A 24,938-nucleotide genomic window follows, 5' to 3' on the forward strand; every position below is an offset into this window, starting at 1 on the left:
ATTTCCTAACCAGCAGAAGTCTTCGGCTCACATGTGACTGTGTGTGCTATTGAATAACAATTTTTTCGTGCGAAATAATACTGAACAACAATAACGTTGGAAGAAAATGGAAATGGCAGTTTGTGTTCTTTGGTATGGTTTGACCGTATGGATATATTGGGTTCACTATCACTAGTGTGTACACGTACAGAAAATGGGTCTCAAGTCAGGCAGTGCTCTGTTGTCGAAAATAGGTGTTGGCTTCAGCTTGTAATTTTGATTAACTGGATGTAAATTTCGCAACCTCTAACGCTATAAATATAGTATATCTGGGTCTTTTAATTGTTGGATAATATGGTCGAACAGTCTTGCTCTTGCTTTCAAACTTCCTATGTCTTTCAGTTTCAGACCCAGTACTGTTACCAGCGCTTTGAGTTCTGTAGTTAAATTATATCAAGACATATGTGACTTCCAGGGATGTGATCTTCTCCAAATTTGATGCTCATTGCCAACGAATATATTCTCATTGAAATGAAATGTGTTTCATGAAATACTGTTGCCACCGCATAAAGTTAAATATATACAGGTAAGAATAAAAATAAAAAGGAAAGAAAGAAAGTTAATAAGTGAACTGCTTAAAAGCACACGCAAGACCTTATAAAAGAAGACTTGATTTCCTACGTACCTTCAAGCACTTTCTATCTACAAGAAACATTGTGCGACTACAACTGACGACCAGGTTGGCCATTAACATTTGCAGGGAAAGGGAAAAACAGAACTACAGTAGTTTGTACAATATAACATTCTTCAAAGGAAGTATACAAAATTTTTAAAAGCTTGTATCACTGAATAAGATGAGTCGTACGTCGTAGATGCCATCAATTAAGTTACAGGAGACGATGCAATTGCATGCTTCATAGCTTACATTGCCTTCTTTATAACACAGTAATTGGTATTGTGTTTGTTCAAAGATATCTATGAAACATCTGTACTTGATAAGTGATTTAAGATATTACGGATTGATATGTCCAGTGAGGAGCATAGCTTGCAAGTTTAACGTCCGACTCTTTGTTTTTTCCGATAATATATGCCCTCTGACTCCATCCTTGAGAGCTGAGACATAAAAGTGACATAGGCTACGGATGAACTCTTTCAGAGTTCTCTTGATCCTGCGGAGACCGTTAGGGTTGACACCAAATTACTCCTGCAAAGAAGCTATAAAAAGTTCAATAACAAATTTTAAGCAGATAATAGGGAAATGCTAGTGTCACAGCCTTGGGAGTTCGGTCATCTATAGGTCACAACCAACGATCTACAATCTTTTCATGTAACCTACATAAGATCATTGAGGCTGTAACTAAAGTCGGAATGAAAATGAACTTGTGAGAGTAAACTTTGTATTTAACTGAGAGAAACTGAACAAGACAAAGAGTTGACTCTTTTATAGACATCCCAATATTCTTGGATACTTCTCCTAGGCTGCTGCACCCTAGTCTGACACTGAAACTGGTTGAATATGAACCCCTCACCACCATGACAAAATGAGAAGACAAAAGAGGAATCAGAAGAAACAATTTCTGTAGCATTGGACCCTTCTTGTTAGCACTATTGCATCCGGGAATCATAGCTAAGAACACACAAATTAGAAACTCCTTATCTTAACTTGAAAACTCATACTTGTTTGAACAAAAAAAAATAAAAAAATAGCCTAAGTGGGTAACGTACTTTTTTTCTCGCCGATTGGGGTAACGAACTTAGTAAATTGGTCAATCAGGGTAATCCGTTAACTTGCCGTTTGAAATCGGCTTATGTGGCAGTCATTTTCACATATGTAATATATTTTTGTCAAAAGAGAAAAATGAGCAAAAACAATAAAAAGAAAAACGAAATTTGTCAAATTTTTGTTTCTACACTTTGAGCAAGTAGAAACAAGCCTCACGTGTTATATCTTTGTTAAAGGTGGTCCATGGCTTGCCTTGGAAAGAAACTAGCAGTGACTCGTTTCTACAGTTGCTCTGTATTAAATTAATTTACCAAAGCTGGTGGTTAACCTTGTCCTCTCATTGTTTGTAAGCTTCTTTAGGTAGAAGTATCCAGTACAGAAAGAGCTCAAAGGAAGATCAAGCGTCACTCATCTGTAGTTCCTGTGGATGTTAGTGGAGCAGACATTAGAGCGAAGCAGCAAAACCAGTCTACTAGTCATAAAGTAGTTGGTGACTTGTCGAAGCTTCAAGAAAAATTTGAACTGACTGAGTTCGAACTCAATACCTGTAATTGATTAAAACCAATGAAATTGAAAAGATGCAATATTGAAATTGAAAGAAAGAGGCAGTAAAAGAAGAAACAGACTTTTTTGGGGAAACAACTGCTTTTTATTGTGTTGGAGAAGACGATGGCAGCGCTGAAAACAACAGTACTTTTTTTTTCTCAGGTGACATCCATGTGCCTTCTTCAAACTGATGAGGTGGCCTGGACATGTATACGTGTCCAACTATTTTCTTAGTTGGAAAAAAATAATGAATTAAGGAATTTGTTTATATTAGATAACGATGCAATTTGAACGGCAAGATAACAGATTACCCCGGTGACCAATTTGAAAATTCGGGGAAAGTACGTTACCCACTTTGGCTATTTTTTCAAAAAAAAACTTTCTAAACTTAGGGTTGAGATTCTAATCCCATATCAGGAGTCTAAAGCCTCGCAATCAAATATTGTATATAAATCCTTGGGCCACTCCACTTATCAAACACTGTGGGATGTAAAACATAAGATTTATTGCTGATCTTCTTGTAAATATGAAGGGTTCACTATTAATTTTAATCTTGTATCTGTACCAATGGGAAGCAACACATAAGCAGTATTGCTGATCTTTCTTGTAAATATAAAGGGGTCAGTGTTCCTAATCTCTACCAATGGGAAAGCCTATGTTGCACAAGAATACCAAGACCAATTTACCTCCAACAGGGTTCACATGCCAACTGATAAACATACAAAAGTTCTCGTGTCTATGCCTATGTACTTGGGTTGCAGACTTTGCTCGACTTCGACACACTTATCATGGTCTCTAATGGTTGGATTTGTGTACTTACGCTACAATGTCGCAGTTGGGGAACACACACGAGAGTGAAATGCTGATTTTAATTTTTAAGTGATCGTGATTCATGATGAGACATAGCTACAACCACAGGTCATAACCAAAGGCGCATTGATCCCTACGTCTCTATGTGCAACACCAGCTTAGGCTCCCACTAGTGCCCAATAGATTATACAAAAATCTAACGAAGGAAATAGATTCAGCAAAGAGCTGGGTCCATCTCTGTCTGGACTGGCAAACATGGCAACTATGCATCCAGTAAGAAGGTAATTTCTAGCAATGAGTCGTTTATTTGAACCTATATGGCATAAAATGTAACACAAGGGAACTAGGAGAGCTACACAAGTATGAGAAGGAACAAACAAAACAGAAACCACATAGAAGTCAATGCATACACATATATCATAACTACCAATGAAATGCATGTGCAACGACTACCTGAAGATGGATTGAGCAGCTCAAAATTCAAATCATTTGCGTTCGATCTTTCATTTCCTGTTCAAGATAAAGCATATTCTAGACCATCAAATGCACATAAACATGGAAATGAAAAACTAAAAAGAAAGTAGCAAGCATTGTATGATACGAAATAGCCGTCAAGACAATAAAGTAGAGCATCCCAAAAACGAAATGTACAACAACTAACGCCAAGTGGCAATTAATCTTAAAAGATGAACAAGCTTTTTCAAGAGTGCTAATATAGAAAATTAAAACTCTCAAGTCAGCTACCAAAGCTATGCCATTCATCAAGCTGTAAGGTTCGTGTATAATGAGAACTACTTAAACCTAAGAAAACACTAGTTAATTGTATGACGGCAGTGTTTGCTCCGTCCCTATAATCTAAGTTGGAATACTTGTCATGTATACCTTTCAACACAACTTAAACGGCTAAACACCATGGCAGTTTCACAGACCACCATTTCTATAAAAATAAAGAATATACATATTCTCAAATTGCAATGAAATGCCTAACAATTGGTGTCTGATTCTGATTTGCCGACATTTTGAAACTTTTACTCATAAATGCCAAAAAAGTGTTGGGCTTCTTACTGTGTAATGGGCTTGCGCTTTTAAATACCCAATACGTTGGGCCTGGGCTAAATCATTTGAGGCCTCTTTTTACCGTGATCACTTCGATGGTTGAGATTCATCAGCCCAGCCGTTTGTGCGTATGCACTGCCTGAAAGTTTTTCATTATAATAATTTAGAAACAGGTTCACTTAATAAAACTTCTTGCAAACTGGACTTTGTATTGTGTTGACTATTATTGGCTCTTAAACAAGAATTACTTTGAACCACGTGACAAAGTTATTGCATTTTGGCTAGTAGATTGAATATCACATAATGCACTCAAAACATGTAGCAGTGATTTTAATTTCTAAAAACACAAGGAAAGCGTTTGGTTTTCTTGACAAAAATACTATGGCCATAGGTGGAATATGCCATGTCTACAAGGAGAGGAATTTGCAGCATAACAAATAAGCTGGCAAACTGCACAGAGTGGCAACCCATTTTTGATTTGCTGCCCTGAAGCAAGTATGGACAGAATGGCAACCCATTCTTATTTGTCCTTTTTGGCTGCGAATCTGTGAGAAACTGTGACACATCTAACCCAGAAAGTTGGTTGCTTATATCCTCGAGTATTTCAAGGCATGACCATCGACTTTGTAGTTTGTACCATGTTATGAAAGTATGAAATATGAAACTGGGTCAGAACTCAGAACAAGTCCGATGGGGCTATATGGACGGCTAAAGGCAAATATAGCATCCCAATTACAAAAATATCATTTCAATGGGACTGCTAATAGGGTTTTAAATTTGGAAAGAGTAAAAAATCCAGTCAAAGTTAAGACCTTCGCTAGCAGATGCTATAATAAATTCGGGAGACGGACGGCATAATTTTTACCGTTCATATGTTAAATTTCGACGAAACTGTGCCGTTCGTCCAAATTTTTTTTTAACTTAAGTTATAAAATAATGGACGGACGGACGGACGACAAAAATTATGCCGTCCGTATCATTTACCACTTTAAAACAGAAAAAACAATTGGATTGGTTTTTTAATTTTGGGGTGCGAAATTTGGTTGGACAAGCTAAAAAGCCTATGTGGCAACTTTTAGCAGCCCAATTTAACAGCTCTCCATTGGACTTGCTTTTATTGAGAAAAAAATATGATAAAACTAGGCTATAGAGAAAAAAATATGATCAGGAATTCAGGAGAAATACTAATGATGTTCAATTAAACATACTTTCCAAAGAGTATTGATCATCTGAAACATACATTAGAGAACCATCTCCTTAGCATGTTATTAATGTTTATGAAATACAAACCTGCTAGCTTCTCTACATGTCAACGACAAGGGCGTGGATTGATTTTGAGCCAATAGCTTTTTAAAATCTCTCGGTAGAATAGAAACTGCACGTCGACAAGAACAAATTGTGCAAGTAATCACCTAGAATAGGGCTGCTGCTTCCTCAATTCCCACTTAGTTTAGTTTGAGTTATGTAACCACAAATTAGTCCCAATTTTTAAACAAAATATTAAAAAGATGAGGGAAGTACCTTTTAAGAAAAATATATTGATTCGGAAGAAACATCGTGTGCCTACAAAGTGTGGGTTGGTCATTAGCGTTTCCCAGAATAGGGGGGGAAATGATTGGATGTATGTACATTGTACAGTATAACATTTTTTTTTCTGAATGAAGCATGCAAAACTAGAAGTGTTTGTATCACTGCTTATATTGCGTCCAATACTCCAATGCTGTAGCTGCCATCAACTAATGATGATGCAATTGTATGCCTTTCTTTAGAACATAAACTAGTTGGTCTTGGCTTCTAGGGTTTTCTCAAATATCTTGAAACATCTGTACCTGACTGTTTTAGGAAATTAAGGATTTGATATCTCAGCATTTAACTCGCAAATTTAACATAACTGCAAATCTTGTAATCTGCTCGACTCCATTCTTGAGAGCTGAGACATAAAAATGATACAAGACAAGAGCTGCAGATCATCTCTCAGAGTTTTCTTAATCATGAGGGGACTGCTGGGAGTGACCGTCTTAAAAGTAATCCAACATCTATTACACCTGCAAAGTAGCAATAAAAAAGATGAATGACAAACTTAAAGAGGATCTTAACCCAACTGTCACAGCCTTAAGATCTCTATAGGTCTGCTCACCGCCAAATGAATACTATAGATTGTGATACAAACAGCTCAAATCTACTTTGAGATTTGTGTTGTTTGCACATCTCAGGGCATAATAAAGGGTGTGCATAGGGCTGGTCATCGAGTCAAGTTGCTCGTAAGTAACTCGAGCTCGGCTCGACTCAAACTCGTCCGTGCAAAAGTATGAGTCGAGTTTGAGCTTAATTTAAAGCTCATTCTAAATAGCAAGTAATTAGAGTTCGAGTTGTAGCAGCACAAGCTACCCGTGAGCTACTCGTTTTATAAGCACATACGTAGTATATAATTTATAATTTATACGCATTTTATACTTTATACTTAGGGGCGTTCATTTGGACCTAAAACCGAAATCGAACCGTAACCCGACATAAAAAACCGAAGAAAAACCAACCCGCACCCGATAAAACCTGAACCCGAAACCTACTCGACATATAATAGGTTAGAGTTTGGTGGGGATTAGGGGTGATAATTTGGCCCTCAGGCCTTCAACCCGGCCCTAAAAAATGTGCGTCAAAACCCTCAAAAGTTGGCCCTCCAGCATTTGAGGGGAATTCGGCCCACCCCCTCATGCTTGTTAGGGGGCGGGCTAGGGTCTAGGTTCGGAGCATAGGCCGGCCCAAGATTTGGCCCTTCCAAGCCCTCACTTGGCCCCCTCGGTTTTTTTTTCGATAAGATATATTTTATTTTTTTACATTATATATGTAAGGTACCACAATTATCCCTATTTGAACTAAATATTTTCACTACAAATAATGTTTAATAATAGTAGTTTACCACATATCATATGAGGTATTTTGTAATTTGAGTAAAAGAGTTCAAATATAAAAAGAAAAGTGAATTATGATTATTTTGTGTAAACCCAAAATAGAGGTGATAATTTATGTATTATACTATATATTTGTGTAAACCCTAAAAGAAAACCATATTTTCTTGTTATTTTACATTATATTTATGTATTATACTATAATTATCTAAATTGTATAAAAAAATTATTAAATTAGTTTTCAATAGGGGATAAATTATAACATAATATAATATATGCACTTTTGTAATTGATTTAATGATATGTATATAAGTCATACATAAAGCAAATCCAACCTAACAACATAGTTAAGTATTAAAAATGTAGATATTTTAAGAATATCATCTCTTCCACCATCTCTATCTATTTTTTTTTCTAAAGATATAAGAATTAATTTTGTATACTTATATACATATCATTAAATCAATTCAAAAAAAAAAAAAAAAAAAAAAAAAAATAAACTAGTGAAGTATAATTAGGCCTAGCCCCGACCGCCCCCTCATTGGCCCTCAAAAATGAGGGGAGGGGGGGGTTAAGGGCTTGAGTTTTCATGCTTGACCCTACTCGACCCGCCCTCAATATCAAATGGGGGCTTTAACCCCCAATCATCATGAGGGGCTTTGAGGGTTTGAGTTTGAGGGCTAGCCGACCCGCCCCCTTTATCACCCCTAGTGGGGATTTGCTACCCAAGAGGTACCCGAACCCGACCCTTACTTTTAACCCGAAACCGAAACCAACCCGACACCTAGTTTAAAGGAGATATCGATAGCAAAAATATATTATATTACAAAAAGCGGCAAGCGAAATCGAAAAATGAGACTATATGTGAGTTTAGACTGCTACATCTTTCGTCCTTAACATATAAACACGTGTAAAAGTAAACCACATCTAATCAAGACATCAACCTCTTAGTTTAGCATACTTGAGTAACATTAACACAAACGATGAGCTCATGAAGTCACCACCACAAAAGCAAGTGGAATACAACAAAAGCTTATACCTAACAAAAGATTTTGAAAACTTAATTGGCCTATCACCCTATGTTCATGGAACAAAGCTCAGATATTGTTTCAAGGTGCAATTTTAATTTCAGGTGGGTGTACGTAACAAGTAAAGAAACTTTAATTTTAACCTATCTTATCTATAAGTAATCTAAACGATCAGTTAGAAGATCAAGACTACTCTATCTCAAACCTTTGATTATCTGGATGCAGTGAACCTCTTCTAGAGTTCTCCTCAGAGATATGTCGACGATAGAGAGCACAAACAGCTCGCATACAGAGCAAAAGGGTCTTATTCAAATGAAGATAGCATATGTTCTTCATATTTGCAATTCAACTTATTACCTTTCGACTTACGAAACTCTAGGGGTGCCCATGGGTACCCGATTACCCGGAAACGAAACCGAATGTTCTAGTTCTGGGTCTTAAAATGTTGGACCCATTTAAAACGGGTCATTAAGAACCGAACCGATAAGGAACCAAAATTGTAGAATCAAATAATAAAAAACCCGTGGGTACTCGAACCGAAACCGGAAACCGGAACCGATTATTATGATTTCGATATATAAAATTTAGTATTATATTACATTTAAGATAATCATGATAATATAAAATATGTTTTTTACGTGTAAAAGTCTATTAAATATATATAGCATAATAGTGAATGTGCGTTGTTAAATGTATATTTTATAACAATACGTTAAACAAGTGTATGTATCATAGATGTTAATAATAATGTCAACGTCTATATTATGAATTAACTAATAAATTTTATATTTATTAACTTATGAACGTGTATATTTAAATAGGATACACATGCTTGATATATTGTAGCACACACTTATTATAAATTAATATGTAGTGTTCATGTTAAAAATTAGTGATGAGATGTAATTGTAAGACGCATGTACTCTCATGTTCGATTTAAAATACGAGTTAATACACATGTACAAATATATGTGTATGCACGTAAAATAAATCAAGGTAACAAATATATGTGATTGCACCATTTGCACGTGTACACGATCGAGTTAATACAAGGAAACAAATATATATGTATGCACATAAAAAAAAATCAAATTTTTGGGGTTAGATATTTGATTATTTTAATTTCTATATCAAAGCTTGAAATTATCACATGAATGGTAAATGTTTTAACGTGTATGATTGATATATGTAAATATGATTGTTGATACATCACTAATTATACATAAAATATTATCATATAGGAAAAGAAAAAAATAAAAATAAAAACAAGTTTTAGTGTTTGAATGATTGAAATTGTTTAATAATCATCTATCTAACAAAATAGGAAAATGTGGGGCCTAAAAGGCCCCATCTAATGATAGGTAATCATTTTCACCAAAATATGACTTGGTAGATCCAAGTGTTTGGAGGGTTTGTGCAATTTTGTTAAGTGCAATCAATATCATGGGATCTATCCAAAAATCAGTCAAAGTCAACAATTGCGGCTGGGCTTATAAACTATTAGGCCTCCAAATTTAACATGGTACTGTACAATTGGCTGACCCAATTGATGCTATTGGGCTTATGGATATTGAGCAATTGGGTTGGCCTTGCGTTGAAGGTGCAACAAGTTTGGCGCGTGTACGCCTTGTGCCGAAGATGCTATGAGTTGTCAAGGTAGCGCCGCAGGCGCGTCGAGGTCTTGTGGGCCGTAAGCACGGGCATAACCTAGTAATAAATAATAAAGACCTGAATTAGAACCGAAACCGATAAAAAACCGTGGGTTTTGATGGTTTTGAGTTGGGTTCTACAATTCTCATACTAAAACCGTTGAGAACCGAAACCGATAGAAATGCAAATAGTAAAACCCAAACCGAAATTGCTAAAACCCAATCCAAAACCGACCCGTTGGCACCACTACGAAACTCGCACAAAAACTTAGTGGTACAATCATCTTCCCCCTTCTTCTTCTGTTCTCATATCTGGGTTTTTTTGGGTTTTGAAAAATGGGGTTTCAATCAGTTATCCAAAACCAAAACCGACATAGTACCCGACCTAGTCGAATATAGGGTAGGTTTTGGTGGCTGTTTTGCTCTATCAACTCGAACGAGACTGAACCGAAATTATCAGTTAGGTTTTCGGATTACCCGAACCTGACAAAAACCTGAAATTACTCATTTATACCCAACTATAATTTACAATTTATACTAGTTTTAATGTTTTATACACATTTTTTTTGAGTTTGAGCTCGAGTTCGAGTTCAAACGAGCATAATTGAGCTCGAGCTCGTAGTGTAAAATGAGTCGAGCCAAGTCGAGCTCGAGCTATTAGTAGAACCTTAAACTTCTATATTAAACTCGAAGGCGAGTTCGAGTTGAGCTTTTGCATATGCGAGTCGAGCTTGAGTATAGCAAAACTCGACTGGGGTAGCTCGATTACCAGCCCTAGGTGTTCAATTGCATATGACCTATATTACATCACTAAGGCCAGTGTTATCAAAATCGTACGATTCTCGACTTGAATCGTATGAGTCGAAGTCGTAGCATGATAGATTAGAATCGTACCAATAAATCGTTGATGACAGGAATTGCTACAAAATTGGGATTTGAATCGAAAAATCGTCCGAATCGGAAATAATAACGATTCCTCCGATTCAAATTCCATTAACAGGTTGTGAACCAAAAAAAAAAAAAATGCAATAGGTAAGTTGCCATCACTATTTCTGATCAAGAAAAGAGAAAAAAGAAAAGAAGAGAAAGAAAAGATTGTTCCTTTATCAAGAATCAAAGAACAAAAAGTTTCCAATCAGAATAAATTGCACATGTAAGTTTCCGTCACTATTTCTTCTCCTTTTTAATTCTAATTCTTTTTCTATTTCTTCTAAATCACCTTCTATTCTCCTTTCTTTGTTTTTTTTTTCGATCAGTTTGATCCCCTTCTTATTTCTTCTTCTCGTACATCTGAATCCCCTTCCTCTTCTCAATTTTTTTTTACGAAGGGTTATATGGGAGATATGGACCTGGGTCAGGTCAAACGCAACCTAATAACACCTGGGTAAGGTGCTCAGGTCCATATAACCTAAACCCAGACCATATTTTCTGAAAATTATACCAATTTCACTCATTTTCTGAAATTTCAACAAATTTCAGGCCTTTTTTTTTCTGAAATTTCGATTATTATCACTATACTCTAACTCTTCAAGTGCTATGCAAATAAGAAACAACAAACAAATAAGAAACAACAAGTGATTAGTAGTTTTCTTATTTTATATACATATATGTAAAAATTTACAACACCTATATAGAATATGGCTTGAATCTTACAATTTACGACTCGATACGATTTACGATTCAGTAAAAATGGAAAACGATTCCCGTTCCGATTCAGGAGTTGACAACATTGACTAAGGTTGTCACCAAAGTCAATATCAAGATGAATTTTAAGAAAAAACTTTGTATTTAATTGATAGCAACTGAATAATACTAATACGAAGAGCTGACTCCTTTATACACTTTGCACTAAGGATACACATTAGAAACTCCTTACGTGAATGTCGACACCTAACTTGTTTGAAAAAAAAAGAACAAGGAAACCAAATCATAAAATTCTTAAAACTAAAAAAAGTAAAAAAGAAATTAAGAAATTTGGAACTTCAAATTGCAAGTTGACCTGTCATGCTCATGTTGCGAATCGTTTAAAAGACTATTTCTAGTTTATGGAATGACATTGCCCAATTTCTTGTGACCAATAGCTTAAGCTATGTACTTGAATCTTGTTGGAAGTATGCATAAGCAGTATTGCTGATCTTCTTGAAAATACGAAGGGGGGCAATATTCTTCTTAAGCTTGTAATTTGTACTAACGGGAAACCGTTTCTTGCACAAGCATGACGAATTCACCTCCAAAAGTTTCCTCATCCCTACCGATAAGAAAAATAGTTGTTTTCTCCACCTTCTTCGTACTTTCGGATATTGCACAACTCCATCAAGGAGTTTGGTTTGTAATTGTTGGATCTGTGTACTTAACTACTCATGCTACAATGCCTCTTGGTTAATGCACACAAGAGAGAAGTGATATGAGGAGACATAGCTACAACCACAGGGTAGACCATCACATTGATCCAGACGTGTCAATGTGCACCGCAAATCAAAGTGACACCAAATTACGTGCCCACAAGTGCCTAAGAGATTACATGAAAATCTAACAAAGGAGATAGATTCAGTAAAATGTTTAGTCCATTATGACTGGATCAACAAACAGACATTACTACGCATACATTAAGAACGTGATTTCAAGTAGTGTTTTATTTAAGCCTATATGTCATAAGAATGTAACACAAGGGGATTAAGAGAACTACACAAGTATGAAAGAAAAAATAATGAAATATGAACCAACCCAATAAAAAGCATGTACAACGAATACGGAATACCTCAAGTTAGTTTGAGAAGCTCAAAATCCAGGTCATTGAGTTCTATCTTCCATTTCCAGATCAAGAAAAAAATATTTTAGGCCATCAAATGCACATAAACAATTAGCTAAAAAAGGAAAACAAGTAAAATAAATACATAAAAAGGAGAAGAAAGTACCAAGCATTGTATAATGTGAAGTAGCCGCCATGACAATCAAGTACAACGTCCCAAACCAGAAAAGTACAACAACCATCATTAACTCGTACTTTCTCTTAATATTGCTTCGCAAGGTTGGTTCCTTGACCAACTTCTTCAAGAGTGTTAACAAGGAGAGACATTCCCCACGATTTAAAACCCGGGGAAAGATATTGATGTCCACCAAGGTGGGATGATCTCCACCAAAATTACTTGCAACATGTAAAACATCCCCACTGTTTTGGATATATCTAGCAAGTTCATCTACATCCCTCATGAGTGCCTCATCCCTTCTAACGAAGCAATCGATATTTTTGAAGAAGTAGTGAACCCTTCGATATGTTATCCAGCACAATAATGTTGCCCACATTAGCCCTAGCGATATGAAAACCATACAGCTATACCATTCATTATGGTGTAAGGTTTTTGTATAATGGGAACTGTTAGTACCTAAGCAAAGAAAGAGAAGTATCTTTAACTGTATTACAGCCTCGCTTGCTCTCTTCCTAAGATTTAACACTTCCTCTTGGTTAGTGTACTTAGACTCCTCACAAGACTTTGCTAGTTCTAATTGTTCTTCAGAAAGTTGTTGCACAGGCCTGGCCGAGTTCTCCATCCTGAAAATACAAAAATTAGGACTCCAATAGGGTACGTCATTTATCACTGAAATTATACCAAAACAGAATACTAACTTACCATAAGCGGTGTCTGGTTCGTCGTGTTGTTTGATTCTGATTTTCTGACATTTTGAAACTTTTACCAAATGTCAAAAAATAGAAACCCCTCTTCTATAGAAGGGCAGTGGAGAAAGGTGTTTTTAAGTATGGGCTTCTTACTATGTAATGGGCTTAAGCTTTGAAAAACACACCCAATATCTTGGGCCTGGGCCGAACCCAACATTCCTTTTACCCGTTAAATACTTCAACAGTTCAACCTAACTAGTAAACTGCCTAAGCAGTGGGGGCGTGAGCGGAGCCCCTCGTATGGTATGGTTATTCGGCAAAGTTACTCGTTGAACAATGGTTCAACCATTGGATTGGATGCTATGACAAACTTCCCTCAATATCCAGAAGCAATAACTCTATTACCTACCCATCAATTCCAATCTAGCTCATCGATTTGTTTAAACTTCCATTCGACAAGTTGCATACCAAAAGCAAAGATAAAAAGTATAGTCAATTAACCGACAAATAACTATAACACGCTGATTTATCAAGAATCAAAGTAAACTGATACACCATGGTTATTCGATCTTATACTATTCCAACACCAAATTCCAAACGACTATCGAGCTATATCACCTACTACATATCACTCCAGAAGTAGTTTCCACTGCATTTCTTCAGTATTACATGGCTTAGTTCATTTATAGACAATTCATATTTCTTATTTTAGCTAAGATAAGTACAGGGTTCATTTTTTCTACTTAAACCCATAAATCCATATAACATTAACACATTCAAATTTCCAATAACTCTAAAATCCCCAAATGCACCAATTCAACAATTAATTACTAAAAATAAACAAATGCTTAAATAATTTAAAGAAAAAATACCCAAAAAGTAGCTTTATTATCATCAACAAGAAGTTCGACCGGATTCAACAACCACACAACAATAAAAAATCTCAAGTCCTTAAATTTATCTTCCCACCACTACTTTTAAGAAAGATGGGAGTTATTGACGAATGGTTGGAGATGGAGAATTGGAGACGGAGGTATTTTTTTGAAGAGATATAACACTTAATAGTCGAAAAAGAGAATTGGAGATGGAGAAGAGAGAGATTGGAGACGATGGGTTGGAGATGGGATTTCAGGAGACGGAGAATTGGAGACGAAGATTGAAAGGGTTACGTTACTGACGAAGAGAAGAAAGAGTGGAGAAAAATGAGGACAAATAGACAGAAACCAACCAAATGACATTTTGGGCTACATACCCCCCACCCGGCCCAAGATCGTTCGCTCCACTCACTTGACTACTTGTCACGTTTATCCGTAACTGTGTAACGAGAAATTGGTTCAGAGGACCAATTTCGCGTCAAAACAACTCTAGAGGACAATGTTTTTTTTAGTCACTCACAATACCAAATTCCATATTTTAATAACCCACGGATCCAATGTTTTAATTAAAGCAACCCTCAAGGACAAAATACGTTGGCCCATTTTTTTTTTCTTTAAATACCACTTTTACCCTTCCGTGTTTTATATACAAGAAATCACATACCTTTCGTTGTTTTATATAGAAGAGAGTTGAAAAACCAATTTTCAGGTGAAAATAACCCTAAGGACAAATCATTGTTCATACTAATTTTTGGGTATGAACAATGTTGAGGTATGACAGTGATTGTTCATGCCCCAAATAAGTATGGACAATCATTGTTAGTTCATAACTCATATTGAGGTATGAACAATAATTGTTCATACTCCTTAATAGGTGTTCTTACTGATCATACATTATGTTAAGGTATGAACATAGATTGTTCATAGGTCATGTTGAGGTATGGACAATAATTGTTCATATTCCAATAGGTGTTCTTATTAATCATATATTATGTTGAGGTATGAACAATGATTGTTCATACAAACAGAGAACAATGTTTGTTATTCATAGCTCATGTTGAGGTATGAACAATGTTGATGTATGAACAGTGATTGTTTCACACCCCAAATATGTATGAACAATAGTTATTCATACTCCAATAGGTGTTCTTACTGATCATACATTATGTTGAGGTATGAACAATGAGAGTATGAACAATGATTGTTCATAGATCATATTGAGGTATGAACAGTGTTAAGATATGAGTAGTGATTGTTCATACCCCAAATATGTATGAACAATAATGATTGTTCACACTCCAATAAGTGTTCTCACTGATCATACATTATGTTGAGGTATAAATAAGTTTTTTTTTTATTGGCAAGGTATAAATAAGTCATTGTTCATATTATATACACCGGGTCGTTTTTGTTGGGTTAGGCTGTTTATTATTTTACGTCAAGAGTAAACTTAACCTTTCACCTACCTGGTTTGTTTTTTTATTTCGCGTGTCATGGGTATACTTGACATTTTATCTACTCGGTCCTTGTGAGTGATTAAAAAAAAAATGGTGTTAAGAGTGACTTTTTTGTCCGATTTGCCCTTGAGAGTCACTCCCTGACTGCTTAATTATATTTCCCAACATTAAGCTTGTAACTAATCATAATGTTTTTTTTCCCAACAAAAACCAATTTAAGTGGGGCCCTTGGTAGAAAACAATACAAAACAATTTTGGTGTGTTACTGGGATGTCCATTATGCTCGAAACCCGAAACCCGCTCGAAACCCAAAAAAAAACACGCACCGAACCCTGCCCGAGCCTGACAAAACCCGAACCCAAACCTAGACCGAAATACATAGGGTCGGGTTTGGTCACACTATCTAAACCCGGACCAACCCGAACCAGACTCGATAATTTGGCCCTAAACCCGTTAAAAGGGTTAAAAAGCCCGAAACCATATCCGGACTGAACTCGAACCCAAAACCCGGTTATAGAGGGTAAAAATGCCTGACCAAAACCCGAACCCGAACCCGAACCAGACCATAATTCCCAACAGCTCTAAATTTCATTTATTATCTATTTATCTTCAACAAACTTTGGTATTTTGCTCATTACTATTTACTTTTGGTCTTCAAGACAAATTACTTTTGACCATACCCTTACTACTTTTCTCCCTCTTCCCTCCAACAACTCCCCAAGAACAAGACAACCCAATTACACGTTCCTGATAAAGAGATTGGTGGGTTTGATGGTGCTACTAAGTTTGCATTTACTCAGAAAATTTACACCACCTCCTCAAATATCTCTTTCTAAATGTGGTCACCAAGGCTGAGTAAATCAACAAGTCGGATTCACACCACCACAAGAAGCCGAAACTCTCAAAAAGCCATTAATCTTATTGTCAAATCAATAAGTTGGATTCACACCACCACAAGAAGTCGAAACTCCCAAAAAACCATCAATCTTATTGAGTTATTGTCTTGAAATTGCTTGCCTTGTTTGGTCTACTTTTGTCTTCTTCTGCTTTTCAAAAAATGCAATCATGTGTGCTTTGAATCTTTGATGACTGTTGGGTGGCTTTACGATGTTAAAGTTAAACATATCAAATCCAATAAAAGAAGATGGCTTTTGATTAATTAGATGAAAAAGAGGTTTTTCTTGAGATTTTGAGATCTAATAGCTGAAAATGACGTTCCTGATGAAGAGATCTAATATTCTTTTATTTCATATATTTCGGGTTTTATCATACCCGAAACCTGAACCCGAGCCTGACGGGTACCCGAAATATAGGGTTAGGGTAGGGTTTGGTCACATGTATCCAACAAATACCCGAACCCGACCCGCAAAGAACAGGGCCGGTCCCGGGTAACCGATACCCATTCAAAACCCGAAAAATTAGGTTCGGGCCAGGTCGGGTACCCGTTTGGACATCCCTATGTGTTAGATCGTCAGTGATTTGGGTGGGGCCAACAGTAAAAAAATAAAAAGAAAAAAAACATAACAAATGTTAATGGGCCCAAAGGAGATAAAAAGGTCTAATAAATAAATCAAACTTATGAAAATGCCCCTGTGATAGACACTATTTACAAAACAACCATAGTGACATAAACAAAATTCACTATTGGTTGTACACCCCATATTTTTTTATAATGTTTAGATATTAGCACTTGGAGTTTACAAGTCTAAAGCTTAAAACAACATATCTTAACTATATAGAAAAATATGGGGTATGATGAATAGTGATTGTGTGTGGACGTAGGGGCAATTTCATCATTTCATTTTTTTTGGAGGTGTAAAAATGTAGTTTTATATGGTTTTTTAAATTTATTGTGAAATTGTCGTCATAGGTGGGTCCTTTATGTCTAAAAAAAAAGTGGACACATAGGGGTATTTTGGTAATTTAATTGTTTAAAATAGTTTTTTTTGGATTTTGTATGGGTAAAATTGTAATTTTGTCATTTAAAAAAAATCATTTTTTTCAACATCATGTGCTCCATATATTACATAGGTGGGCCCTATGTATTTTGAAGAAGTTTGGAAAACATGGCCTAGCCACTAATAAACACGAATTTGCTAAACACAATATTAATGCATAAACACCAATACCTAATATAACGAACACGTGTGTAGATCAAATACTCTCTCTCTCTCTCTCTCTCTCTCTCTACTATCAACAGTATCAAAGTAATATAGATCTGGTAAAAGTTCGTTCCACTCTTAAACTACCAAGACTAAATAGAATTCAACTAATTTAAATCAAGAGGAAATGTGAGAGTAATAATTATTTGAAGGGTAAATTAAACTACGAATATAAATCAACTAATGACGCTAAACAATTAAACTTAGGGTTTTGATGAAGGAAACGTTAAGAAAGAGTTTTAAATCCACCTTTAGCAAATCATTAATATGTTTGATGTAACTATTGCAAAGTTCTTACCTTTGTGATGTCCCGTAATGTTATAACACGTATAAATATTCAAACTTTATTATTCCTAGTTAATAACCTACATCTCTATAGTCATTGATTAACTAGCATGAGGAAAAATTTATCCACCTATCTCTAGCATGAATTCACAATTCATAGTTCAATTCAAACACTTCCTATCTCTAGAAATATGTAAGAATCGAACTTAAAACACAAGCAATATAAATCTATACTAAATACATCAAATCATCACTTTTGGCTTCATTATTATAACTCTTACATAATGGGAGAATTAGCCTTGTGTCATCAGATTATCAACAAAATAATAATAATATGAAGACATAGTGCGCGCTAAAAGATGAAGAAAGATGAAATATTTATTAATGGATGTTTAATGGAGGCTACAAACTCTAATTCTAAACCTAAAAACTAAACTAATGTTGGATAATACAATAGATACTATAATGGATATTTAAACTTGAAGTTAACTATTAATTTTATAGAAAACAAGTAAGATTTTACATGTTGTAGTCGAAATTCTATCTCTCCATAGGTTCATGGGCTTTAAAATCATACTAGGGTCCAATACATATAATTTAACTTAAGCCAAATCTATAGTATTTTATTGTTGTTTTCTTTTCAATGACTCATGCTACTTCAAATGGGTCGAGGCTAGGACCATTAGAAGCTATTTCTGAGCCGGTTGTTTTGATATAAAATGGATTTTAATCAGAGCTCTGAGTCCAAAGATATGTCCGTTTGAAGTTCTATTGACTTTTCTGTAGTTTTCCATCCGGGTTGATTTTCACTTGACTCCTTTGATTTGGACTTTTTGAGGGTTTTTTCTTCATAGATTTTGGTATTTTCCCATGATTCTTACCTAGCAATCAATTTAGCTTCTTTTCGTGCACAATTGACATCATTTCAACACTTATATAACTCCAAAACCTGAAATACGTAAAAACAAGTAAATAATAATAAACTCACATTATTAATAACATAATTGGCCAAAGTAGAATACTATTAAGGGGTTTAAACTATAATTTTGGGTGCTTATCAACCACGTGCTAATATGCTAGTTACTTTTTAAGAGAATCTATACGTAATTGAATACATAGTAGATTCTTCTCAGTTAGGATTTAAAAGACTAAAATGTACTAATTTTGTCAATATTTCAATATTGGTGGGACTCCAAGCTTTGTTTTCCTAGAAAGTTGAAAAGCGTGTATAAGCGCGCGGGTACCCATGGTATATGGCAAAGTCAAATGTTCTACTATCTCTCTAGTTCTAGACAAAATTAGGAAGAAATTGAATTGCTAGAAAAGAAAGATGCTCTCTTTTCAAGGTGGGGCTATATTGATCAAATCGGTTATGTGTAGCATGCATGCCCATATACAATATGTCAATCTATAGATGGCCTTCTTTTATCATCAAAGAAGTTGAAAGAGTTATGCACAACTTTCTCTGGACTGGGGACCCTTATTCTAAGAGGTGCACTACTATGAGATGGGAAAACACTTGTAAACCTTTGAATGAAGGTGGTCTTGGCATTAGGAAACTTAGGGAGGTGAACATGGCTATGCTTATGAAAATGTCATGGTCTATAATCAATAGGAAGGATGACTTCGCACGTTTTATGAAGTTCAAATACACGAATAGAGATGGCTCTCTGGTTCATCACCATAAACCCTACTCAATCTTGTACGACATTAAGAAAGCTCTTAAAGAACATAGTACAAGATACAAGTGGATTATTGGTAATGGAGAATCAATTGATTTTTGGAGGGGAAATTGGTTGGGCAATTTCTCTCTTCAACAATTGTTCATAGTTCTTTGGGTATGAACATTGATACCCAAAGGACTATGAACATCGAATGTTCATACCCAAAGGACTATGAACATTGAATGTTCATACTCAATCAATGTTTATACCCAAGGACTATGAACATTGAATGTTCATGTATGGACATTGAATGTTCATACCCAAAGGACTATGAACATTCGATGTTCATACTAAATATACTAGGTCATTTCGTCTGGGCCGGGTCGTTAATTATTTAGCGTCAAGGGTATACTTGACATTTCATCTACCCGATCCATTTTTTATTTCGCGTCAAGGGTATACTTGACCTTTCATCTACCTAATCCTTGTGAGTTACAAAAAAAAAGGTGTCCTTGAGAGTTATTTTTTCGGCAGTTTTGTCCTTGAGAGTCATTCCCTGTAAAATAAAATTGATAAGTATGAAGCAATCACATGCTCGCCATCACATCACATGCAGTCAATTAGCTGGAGATTATTTTTTAAACAATCAAAATAGTTAACCGGATTGAGTAGGAATGTAGGATGATGAAGATCGGATCATGTAAGTGCTTTTTGTCGCATCGAAAAGGAAGCAAAAGGTTAGAAGTCACTCATTATACTATATATATATATATATATATATATATATATATATATATATATATATATATATATATTCAAAATGTACAAATTCCCATATTACACATTTGAAAATACTAGTGTTCCAAGATTAAAGATTAATGCCACAAACAACATAATAAACACCTCGAAAACAAATCTTTGGAACACGGGTAATACATATATATATATATATATATATATATATATATACCTAGTATATGTGTTTATTATGTTGTTTTGGCATTAATCTTTAATCTTTGAACACTATTTTATTTTGGGAATAGACATTTTATTTTGAATCAGTACTACACATTAACTTTTTTGTCGTTGTTTATTTTGTGGAAGTCAGTATGTGGTAACCAATGCAATTCTTGAAAATAGTATAGATCTAGCTTTACTTATAAAAATCAATTTAAAGTCGTGAATTAAGTACAATTTCATACATTGTACTCTCAACAATGGATAGTTGTTCACATTTATTTATTTATTTATTTTTTTTACAAATAATATAAATACAATAAGATTAATGTCAATCATTATTGTGTATCGACAACCTTTTATTATTGTCTTACTAATCTTCTAAATTTCAATTCAAAGAGCACTCAATTGTGACATTCTAGTTCTGTTGAGACATTTTCTTCAAATTTTTTTCCAATCACGACCGTCAGTTTTAGGTGAGCTTTGTAAATGTAGTTGTATATTATTAAGAATGTTTGATGACCTGAAGTGTCAAGGGTGCCTAAATAAGAAATTAAATTTCTACCCATTTTAATATTCCTTCGGCAGTTGACATGCCTTCAACATTTCACTCTTTAATAGTGAGTAGATTCATGCAAAAATCAAGTGAATCAAAACTTCACAAGATCATCACAAAAAACCTGAGATTAAGTCTTTTCATATATAATTATTGTCTATACCTTATTGTCAAAATAACAACCACCCAATCAGATATATCTAAAAAAATTGACAGAAAAAAATAAATATGTTTATTTGGTTTGAGATTTGCATGTTGCTTCTTCATTAATACATAAACATACATACATATGATCGGCCACTTCGGAAAACTAAAGTGGTTATACACCACTGAATCCTTGATTATCCTTGGGATACCTATGCTTTTCGCCCTTTCGATAGTTGAACAAAGTCTTTTATGCATTTAACACTTTGTACCTTATTGCTCGTGCCTTAAGTACTCCCATCCAAACTCTTTTTTAAGAGGAACATAATCGGAGAATGATGTGGAATATCCTAATGAGCTCAAGACTACCGGGAACATTATGGTTTTTAACTGAAAAAACCAAAATACTACGATAAAATAAAACAAAACTAAATTCAGATAAAATAATTAATATGATGAATATGAATTGGGTAAAAGAAAATAATATGGTACATAATATAAAGAAAAAGAAAACACATAACAATAGGTTTTAGCTGTAATATGATGTCATGTGACTAACACATTTTAATTATGTTATACAATTATTACTGGCAAGTATCAAGAGTATTCTGATTGGTAAAGGCATATGCACTTGATAAATGTACGTACGTGAGAAGCTTTCTAAAATTGCAACTATGCAAGTCCTCAACGGATGCAAGTCCTTAAACCTCAAGCCATTGCTTGGGGTCTCATTGAGAAGCCATCACATTGCAAGCAAAGCATCAGGCCATTGCTTGAATCTCAATGAGTAGCCATCATATTGCAAGCAAAGATCTAACACATGTGCTTTGATGTAGAAGTTCTTCTGTAGTATATCACAGTTTAGTTGAGAAAAAGAATAGAGTCAATGACGCGGATAGCTAAAAGCAATTTATTATTCATTTATTGAAGAATAATTAAATGTAAACTGTTTGTGTGCATTCACTTTTTGTATCTTTTGTAGAGAGAATGGCCAATGGATAAAAACATAAAGTGGAGACCATCACTTCAAAGGCCTGTCAAACATATCAAATATTGCATCATTCGACCTACTTGATCTAGTGCAAATGAAATTCCCAGTCGAAATTGGACCACAATTATAATCACTACATATAAAGTAAGGTAGCTAAAACTGCTTTGCAAATTATACGTACCCAAAAGTCATGATTTTCATAAGGCAATCTTAACTCTAATGTTGGGTAGGCAGTCATTCCAGCATCAGAGGAAGGGAACTGAAAAATGGAAATTGTAACAAAAAACTACATATATAGGAAATATGTCACATTGGCCATAAAAATGCGTAGGTGATATAATTCATTTGATAGTAAATGATAGAATCTAGGCGATGTAAGGGTGTATTAGATCAGTTGAAGCACTACAAGAAACAGGGTTTTTAGTGACGAAATATTTAGCGACGTTGTGAAAACGCCACTAATTATCAGATTTAGCGACGTTTCTCAACGTCGTCAATTGCAGTTTGGTTTACTTTAAAAAGAGAGCTTTGGCGACGATTTTTACGTTGCCAAATGGCTTAATAAAATTAAATAAGTTTTTCTTGAAAAAGCGTTGGCAAAAATGGTTGAGCTCTAACGAGGATTTTAGCGTGGTTGACAATGACTTATCTCCGACATTATTGGTAATCGTCCCTAGTAATTATTTTTGTCAACATTTTTTTTTCGTCGGTAATAATTTTGTTTAAAATGGTAAAACCAAAAAATGATTGGGGACGCTAATCACACTATCATCGTCGCCAAATAATTTTGGGCTTAGAATTCGTCCTTACCTAAGTTACCAAAATGATTTGGTTCCAAAAATATTTCTGTATCCCGCCCAAAATTAGCGCCCATGTTTTCGCGAAATTTAGAAACAGAAATAGAAAAAATAAGATGGAACAGAAAAAGAAAACCTAGTTATTAGTTTGGAAGAAGTAAGCCGTCTCTCCCCTCTCACGAAAGTTTGCCCACTTTTCTCAATCTCTCGCCATCTTTTTCATATCTTGTTAGAAGAAGAGAAGTTGTTGTTAAGCATGGCAAAGCGTTTGATCCCTTCTTTGAACCGTGTTTTGGTTGAGAAAATCATTCCTCCATCATAGACTAGTTATGGAATCTTACTTCTGAAAAAAGACCACCAAAAGTGAACTCTGGAAAAGTTTTAAGTTGGTTAAGAGCCCCTACCGGGGATGAAAATATCATTCCTATTAGCGTGAAGGAAGGAGACAACGTCCTTTTACGATTATGGAGGAATGGAAGTAAAGCTTGGTGACAAAGAGTATATCTCTTCCGAGATGACAACATATTGGGAACACTGCATGATTGATATGCGCCATGGTACTGCGGTTTGTCGGCTGAGAAGGATATTTTGTTATTCAGGCAATGTTAGTATGGGATAGGGCTGGTTTAAGTGACTGTTAAACTTTGAATGCAATTCATGAAGAAACGCTTGTCGAATTAGATCTTCTATATGTTCATTTCTGATTCAATGTGATGAAATATTTTCTTTAAGTAAGCCGTCTATTCCCTCTCACGAAATCAAATCGACAAGGTGCATCCTTTCTATCTTTCTCTCTACAACTTCTCTCTTTCTTTCGTGAATGAAGGTTAGATTTATTAGTTGTAAATCTGGTGCGGGGCAGGGAATTCAATCACACCCAATTAATTAATTCAACCACCTATATAACCCCATTCGTTCAACCTCTAGATATTTTCTTAATTTCATATTTATGCTATAGTGAAAAATTGAGCGACTTCGAGTAATTGTAAATAATGGGGATGAGAAATCGACGCATTAAAGAGTGTACGTGTACCAACAGTGATATCTTCTTCTTAGCTAATCAATTTGAAATTAGAAGTTACTACTGATTTGGAAGAAAACTTCTTGTATTGTTAGTTCTAATTCTACTTGGTTTCCTATTTGACAAAACTTACAAGGTTTAGGACTGAAAAGCTTCTTATATATATGGGTCTATAAACATAAATCTTTTGTTTTAAATTATTACTATTCGATATGCATAACCAATACAGCCACTCATGCCTCGTTTTCAACCATTGTGCTGGTTCAAAATCTTTTCTATGGATCCATGCTGACATGGTACAATTAAATGATTAATTTTAGATATTAGAAATATTTTTTTATGTCTTATTCTAGTACTAAGTTTGGGATTTTGTCTGTCTTTTGAAATGACACATCCTGATGATCCCGACAAGAGGCTGGGATAATCGCACTATATCGTAAGAATCATTTAAGTGAAAAAAGGCCGGGTTTCTCCTGAAGCAGAAAATAATTATGTAATTGACTTGTACTTACCTTTTAAGTTAGCTAAATTGTAGTTTTGTGAGATATTTATATCTATTTGTTTTCTTTTTAGGAGAGAATGATGGAACTCCAAAATCAACCTACACTGGAAGGTTCTAATTGTTTGACTGAAGAAGACATCTTTGATAAAAGTCTTGGGTGTAAGACTTGGTTATAAACGGGGTCTTGTTGACATGGCGAGGCACCCCCACCCCG

The 24,938-nt window shown here is 35.0% G+C and overlaps 1 protein-coding gene and 1 pseudogene across 22 annotated transcripts; one reads left to right on the plus strand and one right to left on the minus strand.

Moving 5' to 3' along the window:
* Nucleotides 1–634: 634 nt before the first annotated feature.
* Nucleotides 635–13,438, minus strand: LOC147505291 (uncharacterized). 22 transcript variants are annotated; one of them, XR_015193265.1, is made up of 8 exons: nt 13,327–13,438; nt 12,613–13,247; nt 12,456–12,497; nt 5,405–6,159; nt 4,124–4,253; nt 3,512–3,568; nt 2,031–2,448; nt 635–1,183 (listed from the first exon to the last, which is right to left on the minus strand). XR_015193265.1 is itself a non-coding variant. In XM_086557870.1 (8 exons), the coding sequence occupies exons 1-3, from the start codon at nt 13,374–13,376 to the stop codon at nt 6,104–6,106; spliced, it is 741 nt and encodes a 246-aa protein (XP_086413996.1). In that variant the 5' UTR covers nt 13,377–13,438; the 3' UTR covers nt 697–1,183; nt 2,031–2,448; nt 3,512–3,568; nt 4,124–4,253; nt 5,405–5,489; nt 5,636–6,103. The 22 variants fall into 22 exon arrangements, 20 of the variants coding, with proteins under 20 accessions (XP_086413996.1, XP_086413995.1, XP_086413999.1 ...); XR_015193264.1 differs by having other exon boundaries at nt 12,456–12,501; XM_086557870.1 differs by lacking the exon at nt 12,456–12,497 and having other exon boundaries at nt 697–1,183; nt 5,405–5,489; nt 5,636–6,159.
* Nucleotides 13,439–23,248: 9,810 nt separating this feature from the next.
* On the plus strand, nt 23,249–23,926 carry LOC147505292 (10 kDa chaperonin, mitochondrial pseudogene; annotated as a pseudogene).
* The last annotated feature ends 1,012 nt before the right edge of the window (nt 23,927–24,938 follow it).

The sequence above is a fragment of the Coptis chinensis genome, chromosome 4 (genome assembly GCF_015680905.1).
Source record: "Coptis chinensis isolate HL-2020 chromosome 4, ASM1568090v1, whole genome shotgun sequence".
NCBI lineage: Eukaryota > Viridiplantae > Streptophyta > Magnoliopsida > Ranunculales > Ranunculaceae > Coptis > Coptis chinensis.